The sequence below is a fragment of the Hyposmocoma kahamanoa genome, unplaced genomic scaffold (assembly GCF_003589595.1).
Source record: "Hyposmocoma kahamanoa isolate Upper Pololo Valley unplaced genomic scaffold, ASM358959v1 65, whole genome shotgun sequence".
Taxonomy (NCBI): domain Eukaryota; kingdom Metazoa; phylum Arthropoda; class Insecta; order Lepidoptera; family Cosmopterigidae; genus Hyposmocoma; species Hyposmocoma kahamanoa.
In genome coordinates, this window is record NW_020653853.1 from 16,890,579 (window position 1) to 16,904,132 (window position 13,554).

Below are 13,554 nucleotides of genomic sequence, written 5' to 3' on the forward strand. Positions count from 1 at the left end.
AGTATTTCATTTGTGTTGCTCCCGTATCGCTAATACAATACAATACAATTAGCCTGATGTATCCCACTGCTGGGCAAAGAACTCCTCCTGTAGCGCTAATAAAAACAGAACATTTTCTCCTCACTATCCGACAGCGATGTGGTTTATTTTTGAAAATGTGTGTTGAAAATGAAACGTGGCCGCTTTTGGTGTCACACTAACCGCCTTCGGGCTGCTATTCCGCCACGAACTACGCTTGGGAGTGCAAATCCACATAGAGAGTAGCGGGGATTTAGCGGGAGTTTAGCGGGCTTGGACGTTATATTTGTTTTACAATTATTGAGTGTGTATTTATTAAGTTTCAATGTAAATTCGACGGAAATTTCTTTTGCGTTCTTTCTGTAGCGCTAATAAAAGCAAAAAATTTTCTCGATTTTTATGCGACAGCTATGTGGTGGCGCTTTCTTTAAAATCGGCATGGAAAATGAAACGTGGCTCCTTTTGGTGGCACACTGGTTGCCTTCGCCCGGCTATTCCGCCGCGAACTATGCTTGGGACTGCTGAGTGGCACGCCCCGGTACGCGTACGCTTCCCGCAGGTTCGCCCTCGGACCGCTTTCACGTTGTAGGTACCGCCTCCGTGTGGCCGGAGCTTAACACTTCAAATAATTTCAAAACACATTAATTACACAATAATAATAATGATAATCTTTTATTAGTACAGCCGTTGTTTCCAATTACCATAAACCAAGTGGAAATTTGATATCAGAACAACGTAGGTACCTATGTGATGTTGTCTAATGTTTATTATTTATTTATTAGTTGTTCCAAATCATCTTCTCCATAGCCTCAAATTATTAGATATTAAAAAAAAACAAAAGGCTGTAATTTTAAATACAGGCTGTATTGTTGGAAATTTCACGCAGATAGAAAAAGACGAAGTAGGCTTTCATCGTAACAAATGCTCAACATGATACCGTGTTTTCTTGATTTAGGTCCATAGATGTTGTTAAAACCAGCCAAAATTTGAGAAAATAAAAATATTAAGATACACGACAATTGAACTTGGGAATTTCCTGTAATGAGTACTGTAGCCTTGAGACGTAGCTTAGGATGCGTAGCGAGAGGTACTTTATAAATATAAACTGGGATTAACTTCATAACTTGATATTTATGGGTGAACATCCCTAGCTGGTGCCCTACCTATGATAGGCAACTTACATCAAAGTGATCAGCCTTTACTATAGGCTAGCCACACACTGCTCGGAAGCTACTACCTTACCAACAAGTAAACCACTGAGGAGGCTATGGCTTTAGTCTGCCAAAAACCTATCTAAAAGGACAGACCATGATCACATCCTAATCAAACAATTCAAAATATAATTATTCGTTAGTCCTAGCTATTTAGGTAACCTGTCTAAATCCTAACTCTTTATTTCAGCTACCCTAGCTTGGCTGAATGTTCCTAACAAATCCTTAAACATCACTACTAAAACTTCCTAAATGCATCACTAAACTATCTTCAACGCGCACGCTGTTACGACGACGACACAGGCTTGAGCATCCATCGGACGATCACTGGGTAACATCAATATTGATCTCCCAGATGCCTTAGTCCTCATCCTGCAGCTGGGAGATCAATATTGATGATTAGGATGCGTAGCAAGAGGTACTTTATAAATATAAACTGGGATTAACTTCATAACTTGATATTTATTATATTTTTTACATGTTTACTTCTTGATGGCTACTTCTAGATCTCCAAGATGTTCTTTTTTCTATCCTATTTTTTCAAACACATTCTAAATACAAAACCATATTCACTCAGACAGTAATTCTACTCATAGAGGAGCCTAGACTACAGTACCTACCTAGGTACCAGAGCAACGGAATTCATTCCGGGGCACTACCCAAAATACCCGGACCAGAATTAACTCAGAAAGTTCATTTTCCAAATTATCCTACTGAGTTGAAACCAGTTGGGCCACTGAAGTCACAATAAATTAATAACATATCTATCAAAAGTTCATTTATAAAACTTTTATGATATTTTAGTAGCAGTAACGCTCCTTGTGAAAGACTTCGCCCAGGGAAGTATAGCCACCTTGCCTATTTTTGCCGTCAAGTAGTAATGTGAGTTTTCCTCGATGTGGTAGTACTTATAAATAATAAAAAGTGTTTCGCGTCGTGGGCCATAAATGCACGGTGCTAGCACAGGACCGTGGTGGATGGCACAAACTTCGGAAGGACTATACCTAGCAATGGGTGAAATCAGGCTGTGGATGATGATGATGACATTGCCTGTACCATGACTTAACAGTGACCATTGTATGTTTGTTTTTGTGTGGCAAATTGTACGCGGCCACAAGAAGTAACATTTTATAATTATAATTATTAGTACAAAGATCGAACACTTAGAAAAAAATCCTTCGATCCGAAGGAATTTTTTCTTCGTGTTTGATCTTTGTAGTAATAATGATAACAAACTAGTGGAGTAATTTCACAAAATATCATTGAATATCATGGTGGTGAAAATAAATTCAATAAAAATTTAATTACAATTAATACCGACATCTCTAGCCAGGACTGGTAGCTGTAAAGGTACCTAAGTGGGTGACGAAATACTTTTATAGATGGCGCTACGGATAAAATTCGTTGAAAAACCAAATACAAACATCCGACAACAAGCACATAGACAAATTCGTGACGTTGTCTGGTTCGTTTCGTGGTTCATTTGGCATAGTGTCTGGCACGGTTTCCTAGGAGATGTCGTCGGTTCGAATCCAACCGGATCGAAGGATTTTTTTCTAAACTGTTCGATCTTTGTAGTAAATTATTATAACAAACTAGTGGAGTGATTTCACAAAACATAATTGAATAGCATGGTGGTGAAACATCCTGATATTGAATAAAAATTTTACGCGATCGCTGGCGAAGTCATGGTGGAAACGTTTAGAAATACATCAATACGTGAGGCGCACTATAAGTTTCCGGAATGAACAACAAAAAAATATTATAAATGGTCAGAAATTAATTTGTTTGTACGAATGAACCAATTTTGAAAACATTTATGCCACTCCTCCGCGACAATCTCTGAAACATATTTTTCATACTCTTCAACAGCCTCTTCAGGTGATGAAAATCGTTGACCGCGTAACTGGTTTTTAATTTTTGCAAATAAATAAAAGCCACAAGGTGCCAGGTCGGGACTGTACGCGGGATGGCTCATAAGGTCAACGTTGTTCACCTTCAATAATTCATTTGTCTGTCTGGCCGTGTGAGAACTGGCATTATCATGGTGCAAGATGATATGGCGTTTACGGTTATTTTTACGGAGTTTGTCAATAACTTCCGGCAAATGGTCGTATATCAAGAACTATTCATGGTACAACGATTCTCCAAAGCAACAGTAGCCACGTGTCCAGTTTTATTTAAAAAAGAAGCAATCATCCGCTTTTGCATGCGCGAGGCACTTTGCACGCGCGCCATTTTGGTTGGTTTCGGCTCATCTCGAAAGACTCATACGCTCGATTGCTGCTTGGTTTTGAGATCGTAACTATAAATCCGTGTTTCGTCACCTATTACTATGTCCCACAACTAATTTGATGCCCCTTCGTTGAATCTGGTAAGCATGGCATAGCACCAAGTGACGTGATCCGTTTTTTGAGCTTCAGTCAAATTGTGTGGGATCCACCAAGAGCACAGCTTTTTCACACCCAAATGTTTGTGTAGTATTGATTGTATTTGACTCATGCCTATGTCTAAAGATACCGGAATCTCATGGTATGTCACATGCCAGTCTGTTTTGATCATACAGCGCACAGCATCGATGTTTTTGTTGTTCACAGCAGTGGACGGGCGCTCATCACGAAATTCGTCACTGAGATTCACATGACCGCGTTTGAATTCTGCAAACCAGCTATAAATAGTCGTCTTGCATGGTGCTTCATCGCCAAAAGCAGTTTGAAGCCGAGCGAAGCTCCTCTGAGCTAAAGTCGTAGAAAATCATACTACGAAAATTTTCACGAGTTAAATTCATGGTTATGTAGACAACCAATTTCTAAAATGACGCCACAATGTAAAAACAAGTGACAGTCGTATGAAACAAACTGTATTCTACAGCCAAAGAGTTCCATTTTCAAATGCTGTAATTACTCTTTCAATATTGTTTATGTAAGTGGCCAGCTCCGGAAACGTACAGTGCGCCCTATGTATGAATTATGTAAACATGTACACTCATGGACATACATATTTGGATGTACGATAAAAAAAGTAAAATAAAGTAATTTATCGTTTAATTTGAAAAAAGAATAACTTCAATCGTCATTTGGTTTTGATTAAACGTTCTGGTATAAGTATGTGGTCAGTGGGTCATGTGCACGTTGTTGTCATATTGCAACCTTTTTTATTTGTCCTTTAAATAATATGTCCAAGAGAATAGTAGAAAAAAAAGCCATGGTAACGTATCCGCCTCTCAAGCAGAGGCCGTGGATTCGAATCCGGGTTCCCACCTCTGAATTTTCCGGAATTTATGCGCGAAATTTAATTTGAAATTTATCATGAGTGTTTCGGTGAAGGTAAACGTCGTTTTGAAGCCTGCACATCGAAGAAGGTTCACAGCCCTCGGAAAACGTGTGAAATTCTCAACCCGCATTGGGCCAGCGGTGGTGGACTAAGGCCAAAACCCTCGTCTGAGAGGAGACCCGTGCCCAGCAGTGGGACGTATAAATGGGTTGATGATGATGAGGATAGTTGAAGTAATTAAAAAAACATTTCATAAGAACAACTATTTTATTACTAATCAAAACCACGAAAGACGACAATTATTACTCATGACTTCGGGGATCCCATGTCTTTGGCTAGAAACCTCACGGCTGCTAATATTTCTATACCGTTCACTTTTATCTGGTCTTCCCCGACTACGAATCCCCGGGTTCCATTGTCCCTGCATTCTATGAGGAAGCTCCTCGTGACACCTAAGGAGTGAACCCAGTCGACGCTGACTCCATATAAGCGTTCAGTAACAGGGTATAGATTGGATATTGCATCATATTCGTATTTGAGTTTTGTTGCATTGAACGCTGCCTGAAATAATTTTTGTTATTACAGAACTGTTCTAAGTTTACACGTACATATGTACATATACATCTGCCAGTGTTGGGTAAGCATAGAGTGCTATATTCACTTTAAATAGGCTAACAAAACCAACCCCTCGTCATATTGCACATAAAAAAAAAGAATTGACAGCATAAACAAGGACTAATTTAGATGACGTAAAACCAATATTAACCCATACGTGCGAGCATCGTGTTTTGCCGATTGATGCGTTGTGGCACACATTTTTTTCATAGGTACATTAATGCAAACGTTTATAAACGTTTCTTCTAGAAGGGTTTCTTAACCTGTGGTCCATGGACCCCTAAAGGGTACGTGTAATGGGCACCGGGGGTCTACGGCGAGCCTAACTACTCAACACGTTAATTTAATAATTAAAAGTTTTTTCTTTAAAAAAGCCGACTCCAAAAGTTTCCTCATCGGCTTTTTTATTAGAATTACATCTGTTTGCAGAGTTCTGTTGAAATCGGTTAACGGAGAGTGCGCTAAACCGGAATCACCCCTAGTTTGCCACCCTTAGAGGTGGAATATTTTCTTTAAATTTAAATGGGACCAATGCGGAGGTACCTTCTTTCCAACAAAAAAATAATCATCGAAATCGGTTCAGTAGTAACCTTCTAATAAGTAGTAGCATATCAAATAAGTATACTAATTTGTATTATGAAATAATATTAGTAGTTTTGGTCATCAACAAACGGCCACATTTTCTGTAAAAATTAAAAAGTTAAAAACAATATGGCTGTCTGAGGGTTGTATTCTAGAACTCTACTCAATGCTCAAGTCAGGATTGCAATTGAAATCATACTCAGATCCTGACTTGAGCATTGAGTAGTTCTGGAACTCTACTCAATGCTCAAGTAAGGATTTGAGTATGTTTTAAAGCACTCGAAATCATACTCAAATCCCTGTCATTAGGGTCATATTTCCAGTGCTTGAAATCATACTCAGATCCTGACTTGAGCATTGAGTAGAGTTCTGGAATACGACCCTTAAACATGAATGAACACGCCATTAGCAAGATACACATTACTACTTTGAAGCCTATTACTCAGCTCGTTTCATTAACTTAATGCGCGGTCCAATTTAATATACAAATCCGTGTGTGTCACATAACGATCGACGTTGCCTTCTAAAATTACCATGGAAATTACTATGCATCTCTTAATTTTTTTCTCATTTAATCTGCAATTTAGTATTTAAATTAAATATACATATATAAATTAGTAGACTACACCTAGGATATCATCGACTCGCGCCATTGAAGAGAATAGATACTAAAAAATATCCACGGCAGTTGAATAGCTATATCAAGTTGCAGTCACAGATGTGGTTGCAGTAGAGCTCCTTGTGAAAGAGTTCGTCCAGGGTGGTACTGCCACCTTATCTATTTCTGCCGCCAAGCAGTAATGTGAACATTACTAAGTTCGGGTTTCGAAGGGAAAGGGTGCTGGTGAAATTACAGGCACATGGGACTTGTCAACTCATGTCTCAGGGTGACGGGCGCAGTGGCAGTGCTCTGAGTGGCACTGCAACTGTTATGGACAGGCGTGTAGCTTACCATCAGGCGTACGACTTGATCGTCCCGTCACTTGATATTAAAAGAAGGCTTCGTAACTATATCTGCCTCCATGACCGAACGGTTACCATGCTGGTCTGCTAAGTAGAGGTCCCGGGTTCGATTCCTGTGCCGGGAGAAATATTTGCATGGTCTACATTTATTTCTCTCGTAAGTTTGGGTGTAATTTATAGTTGCCTATGTTTGCGTCTATGGCACCCGCAATACAAGGTTTACCTAGTGCGGTGCGGGGCTATGAGTGTGTGCGATATTATTATTACTATGATTATTATTATTAGAGCTCCATTGTTAGTGACTGATAAGCTACTACTGTTAACATTTAATAGAACACCAAACGTAGATGATTTACCTAAAATTAGGAGACTTGGCGGCCAGTTCTTTCCGCTCTCACGTGTATTACACCTTTTTCTGGATCTTTCTCTGAACACATATTAGGTATTGTACCCACGATTTAATAAAGTCATATGAAATACGTGGAATGTGCTTTTGTCATATAAAAATCGGTTAAAATAATACGAACGACATTAAACAATTAATTATGTACATGTGACGTTTTATAACTCTCCTCTTGAAGTATAAAAGTTAACGACTAAGTAATTTGTTTCGTAGAATCTTTAAACCTTATTTCTCCAAAGTTATAATTTTGCAATTAGAAAGAAGAAACAAAAGAAAATAGAAATGACAAATAAATAAAAGAAAGAAAAAAGAAAACGAAACAAAACAAAAGAAAAACAAAAAATAGGTTAAATTAAAACACGAACTATTCACACAAACAGTAAAAAGACCACAACCTTTATAGATACTTTGTGTGGTGTCAGCCGTGGTAACAAAAGGGTCACAAACTCAGTATTTGCTGGAAAACGCAATGTGTTCCCAGCACTCATTGGTAGGTCAATGCCAGCACTAAATTATAAAATGTCACATACACTGACTAGTTGTGGCCTTATTACACAAAGGGTGCTATATAATCCTTAGATGTGTACCTCTGACATTCCAGCAGCGATGTATTTAAGTGTTTTCGCCTTCTTGGAGGGTGTATGTGTGTAGCCCCAAGGGTATCCGATTCTCTGGCCGAAAGAATGGATGTCCACGTACGCCATCTCTAGGTTTTTATCTTTTAGATCTTGTATCAGGTTCTAAATTTAGAGGAGGAAGGAAGACATTAATTTGGCAAACTGTCATCGGACATAGATAGTTAAATTCGCGGCATGTCGGAATTTACAAAATGTCTTGTGTTTGGTAAAATTGGTAAGTAATCGGAACGAAATTAAAATGGCAACGCACAGTCAGCATGAGTCAAAGTCAGAGAATCATTTATTCCATAGGTAAAATAAATGTACACCAGAAAACGTCACATTTAAGCTACTGCTCGTTTAATACCCTGACTTCCCAGAGAAAAACGAGCAAGAAACTCTAGGGATTGCTCTTTTTAAATAAACATAAATGCTATGGAATACACTTTGAATCAAATAGTGTGGAATCCAGAGCCATGTCGTTTTCCATACATCTTTATCTAACACGTAGTCTTCATTTTTCTAATATGACTTTTCAATCAAAATATTTTTAATGTAGTTAGTTTTTAAGCTTGGGAAATGTTAATCTTAACTGCCAACGCAGAGGTCCCAGGTTCGATTCCCGGCCCGGGAGAAATATTTGTATGGCCTACATTATTTCTCTCGTGAGTTTTGGTGTAATTTGTGGTTGTCTTTGTGTGTGTCCATGCCACCCAGGGTTTCTCTAGTGCGGGGCTAAGTTGAGTGTGTGCGTTATTATTATTATAATCTTAATAATATATGCTCCGGAATCTTATTGTAATAACGTATACAGTTCCTCATAAAAGAGTCGTTTACCTTGGTTAAACGAAATCATGGTACCATGGGTTTGGACTTAGCTCTGAGGTTAATGTTATGAAAATGGTAGAGTCAGCGGACTAAAGCAAATAAGTAAAAAAACCAACATTACAAATTTATTTATGACTTCAGGGACTTCGTCCAGGGAAGTACTGACACCTTATTCATTTCTGCCGCCAAGCAGTAATGTGAGCATTACTGTGTTCCGGTCTTGAAGGGTAAGGGTGCTGGTGAAATTACCGGCACGTGACACTTGTCAATTTATGTCTCAAGGTGACGGGCGCAGTGGCAATGCCCCGTAGATCTTTCTGATTTCAAGCTTTGAGTTTACCACCAGGGCAAGACTTGGTCGTCCCGTCACTTGGTTTTATAAAAAAAAATCTTCTTATCGTATTGATGGCATACACTATAACGCTTGCCATTATGAAAGGATTTGCCAATCTGCGTAAGGTGCTCGCCGATTGTTGCCTAGGGTTCGCCGACGTATACAGGAAAGTAACGGTAGGTCGTGCGGGTAGACTCCTTTGTTATTATTGATATAAAGATGGAACAAATACAAAGAAAAATTCAGCCGGATGGCTGGAGTTGAACCAGAGCCTGTTTGCAAGAGAGGCTGGAAATGTAGGTTCATTTCGATCCTGCAGTCAAACTGAATATACAGTTTTGTAGGACTATGTTTATTTAAATATATTGTACTCCCCTTTTCTTAAATTCAAATAAATAATAAATAAAGGTGTTTACAGACCGAACCCGCCGACTCGGCGACACAGCGGTTTGGTGTCGGCGGCCTTATTTCTAATCTAATCCTATGACATGATTCTAGAAACAAGGCCGCCGACACCATCTCCCACCCGAGTCTAGTGTTGGGTAGGACATGAAATGAGAAAAAAATGAGTTTGAGGGAGTACCTCATTTGAAAAAATGAGGCGGTACAATGTCCTACTTCAAGTGAGGTGAGGATGTTTGCACCTATGGCAATGACTCCACAGACAGGGAATATTAAGCACATTTTTATAACTTGATGGTATCAATCAATCGGATAACTTAAGTGTTATGATGTAGTATAAAGAAATGCTAATTTTATTTAGTAATATGATAGTATGATCATATGATGTAAAATCAGCTAAAAAGCGAGCAGTGCAGGACCAATCATTGTTGCATTTGTTGGATTCGAAGCAGTGTGACATGAGTGAGGTTGTGACATGAGGCTATGATATGAGGTGTTGTGACAAACTAACCGAGCGAGTGGTACAAACGAGATGCCTCGTGTATGAGTAACTCAACACTACCAGGGTCGACGGGTTCGGTCTGTAGACTCCTTTAGCGAAACAAATAAAGGAACAAAATATATATACGTAATCGAACGAGAAAACGAACAAGAACAGTACATGGCAATGGAGGTCTTATCGCCAAAAGCGATCTCTTCCATCTCTTCCAGATAACCTTTGAGGTGGAGGATAGGTAATCGGAGCGAGAGACGTAGTGTGCCAATGTATAAATAAAATCGAATTGTATAAATAAAAAATAAAAAACTGAAATATGATTTATCAAATATAATAAATACCTACATAAATACATGTAGGTGTATAAAAATGTACCTAAATAACCTTATACTTACTAATAAATATATACATGTTGCAGACCGTGTTAGAAGATATTTACGTAATCCGGTTTTGAGAATAGGGAGCGATTTAGAATTTCGGACTTCAGACGGGAGTTCGTTCCACAATTGTGCAGGCTTAAATAGTAAAGGAATCTTTGTAATACCTACTCAGGGCGAGTGAAAGGAGGCTTCACTAGGTTATCCATTTTAGGCCTTGGTTCACAGTTGTGATCTAATACCTATAGCTAACTAACCGACTTCTCTCGAAATTTGGCTTTTGTATCTTATACCTCTGAATAAATTAAATAGAGCCATCGGGAACTTGGTACTTACCCGTACACCTGCAAGTTCAGGCTCTGAAAACGGTTTTGATCCAGAGTACATGTTTGAGCAATAATCGGGGTCAAGTTTCCAACGTTTACTGAAATATTACGTAAAACAGACATGTTATCATAGTCAAACTGGGTACAGTGTAAAGGCCCCAGCATAAAAGCAGTTGAGAAATGAGCTTCAGCAACCAACAAAAGTATTTTGTGTTTTGTTAAAGGGACGCGCAGGTGGTGCTCAATTTAAAGGAATACATTGGTTTGATGAAACGTTTGGAATAAAATTTGTCTTAGAGTTCAAATCGAACCTATTAAACATATCCAAGGTCTACTTTCGTTCTCCGTCCGAAACAATTACTGTGTCAAAGAAGTAATATTCGATCTTATACTATGGAAACCAAAGGACATGTTATATTGACATATATAAATCAGACGTTATATGTATATGATGCATTTAGACCTTAGAGGAGGGAAAAAAATAAAGCAAAGGAGCTGCCCTAACTACGTAATGAACGTGCATATCAAAAATTTAACGAACAAAGTAGATTTCTTTAGTGTCGTACCATAATCTATCGATAAGTCATTATCGACATACAAACATTTGATTAAAGTAGATCAATATTCCATTTGGGAATATTTTAGGTTATTATGACAATATCTGGGAATGTCACATGAAATTTTGAATTTATTGTTTTGCGTTCACAAATACTCAAATATTACCTACGAAAAGTGAATTTACACAGAAAAAAATAATATTATAATTTCAGAGTATTTAAAAAAGAGAAATCTTTAAAATATAAATCCTATACATTTACAACCTCAAGATTCTTATTTTCATAGAGAAATTTTTAAACAGATTTCGAATAGTGTAAGCTTTTTTGTATTCATGCATTGGTATAGAATTAATATCAGTGACTGATTTAAGTGAATCTTTAATACTTCCATTTATTTTTGTAAATAAATGAAAGTAGTTATATTATCAATAATAATGTTATTATCATACGTTTATTTGCTTGAAACATGGTATAACAGGAAATGTAACAAGAGACAGCGTTAGTATAAACATGTTTCGCATATATTAAATAGCATGCAAATGTGTGATTATACAATGTCAATTTACTACTATTGTATTTACTTACTAAAATCGACACTTCTCCGAAGTGAGACAAGTAGTCACTAGCTACTGCGAGTTGTGACAAGCCACATCAAACGAGCTCTATACACGTTAGCGCTCGCCTTCACTCGGTCAGCTAGGCGAGTGACACCGAACGATGGCAAGGCAAGGTAAGGCAAGGCAAGGCAAATAGGCTGTCTATACGTTGGTATTTGCCTTCACCTGGCAACGTTAAGCCAACATGGTCTTTGTATTGCTGGCTTTATAAAACAAGAATTTTTAGTAGTTAGAGTTGTCACTGGGAAAAAATCGGAAACTAGTGGATAATTTTGTTTTCAGGAACTGAGAATGCCTTGTAAATGAGTCGTGTTTAATCTAAATTAAATATAAAATTATTTACCAATAAACATAATGATGGAATTGCATTATCACTCAATCTAGTTACATTCAAAGTTATGTTAAAATTTGACTCTTCAAATGAATGAAGATGGTCTTTGATTCAATGTATGATTTCCAACCATTCTATTTTGTTTTTTTATTTGTAGGTAAACTTGAAATAGTAAAAATAACAATATTAAAATAATAAAAACCTCGTAGTGAGTATATCGATAATATGTACGCTTCCATCAACAACACTATCTCAAAATAATCATTAACAACAATTATCAAAATATACAAACAAACGGCCAATCTGAAGAAACCAAAGCAAAATTTGGCAAGATTTATGAATAAACTACTTAATATGTCTAATTACATGAGATATTTGGGCTTTTGTGTGATTTATAGACAGAAAAAAACAGGTACCTGTACAATGTTACATTCGGTCGATCTTCGCTTTTTCAAATGCCACATCCCGTAATGCTGCAGTGACGAATTTTTATTAATACTTAATTGTTCTCACTGTCAATATTTTGGTCCATTTTGTTACAATACATGCGAATAATTCAATAAAACACCTGGAAAAACATTTGTTTTGACATTTGATGTACTTCGTTTTCACAACCGTATCATGTACCTCATGTATTGCGAAATGGACACGGTTGGCATTTAAGATGACGTTACGTATTTTCGATTCCCGTGTTGACACAGACCAATGTAATGCTATCTCTTTTGGCTTAAGACGGCACGCAATAGTTAAACAAAGACAATAACATGTTTATGTTTTCGACGTCGAAATGCATCATATATAAATAACGTCTGATTTACATATGTCACCATAACATGTTCTTTAGTTTCCATAGTCTAAGATTTAAACGTTGAAAACATAAACGTTTTATTGTCTTTGTTGAGCTACTGCGTGCCGTCGTAATCCAAAAGAGATAGCATTACATTGATTTATGTCAAACACGGGAATCGAAAATATGTAACGTCATCTTAAATGCCAACTGTCCTCATTTTACCATTTTTGAAGTACCCTTTGATAACCGTTTCCGGTTGTCAAAGGGAAGTACATCAAATGTCAAAAACCAATGTTTGGCCAAATGTTTTTTTGAATTATTCGCATAAATTGTAATGAAATGGACAAAAATATTGGCAGTGAGAACAATTATGTATTGATTAAAATGCGTAGCTGCGGGATTAAGGGGTGCGGCAGTAGAAAAGGCGGAAATCAACCGAATGTTACATTACACTGGCATATGTTGGTATTTTGTCTATAAATCATACAATAGTCCAAATATCTCTTGTAATTGGACTCATTTAAGTAGATTATTCATAAGTCTTGTCGAATTTTGCTTTGTTTACTTTAGATTGCCTAGTGATAGTGTTATTCTTGTAAGCAGACATATTATCGATATTCTGTTATTACAACAATTCGCTACGTGGTTTTTATTATTTCATTATTATTATTTTTAAAGTTTACCTACAATTGAAAATAGAAAGAAAGAATGGTAGGAAATTATTGGACTGCTGAACATATAAACATTGGATCAAATACCATCTTCGTTTGTTCGCTCCATTTTGAAGAGTCAAATTTTAATAGAACTTTGAATG

General features: G+C 37.3%; 1 protein-coding gene across 1 annotated transcript in view; it reads right to left on the minus strand.

The window, feature by feature from the left end:
* Positions 1 to 4,759: 4,759 nt before the first annotated feature.
* The window catches only part of LOC113231417 (carboxypeptidase B-like), a 20,848-nt gene continuing 12,053 nt past the window's right edge, over positions 4,760 to 13,554 (minus strand). The window contains exons 7-9 of the mRNA XM_026465728.1: positions 10,456 to 10,543; positions 7,653 to 7,805; positions 4,760 to 5,063 (exon numbers count right to left, since the gene is read on the minus strand). Coding sequence (XP_026321513.1) covers positions 4,809 to 5,063; positions 7,653 to 7,805; positions 10,456 to 10,543 — 496 coding nt within the window. The 3' untranslated portion in view covers positions 4,760 to 4,808. The remainder of the gene's footprint in view (positions 5,064 to 7,652; positions 7,806 to 10,455; positions 10,544 to 13,554) is intronic.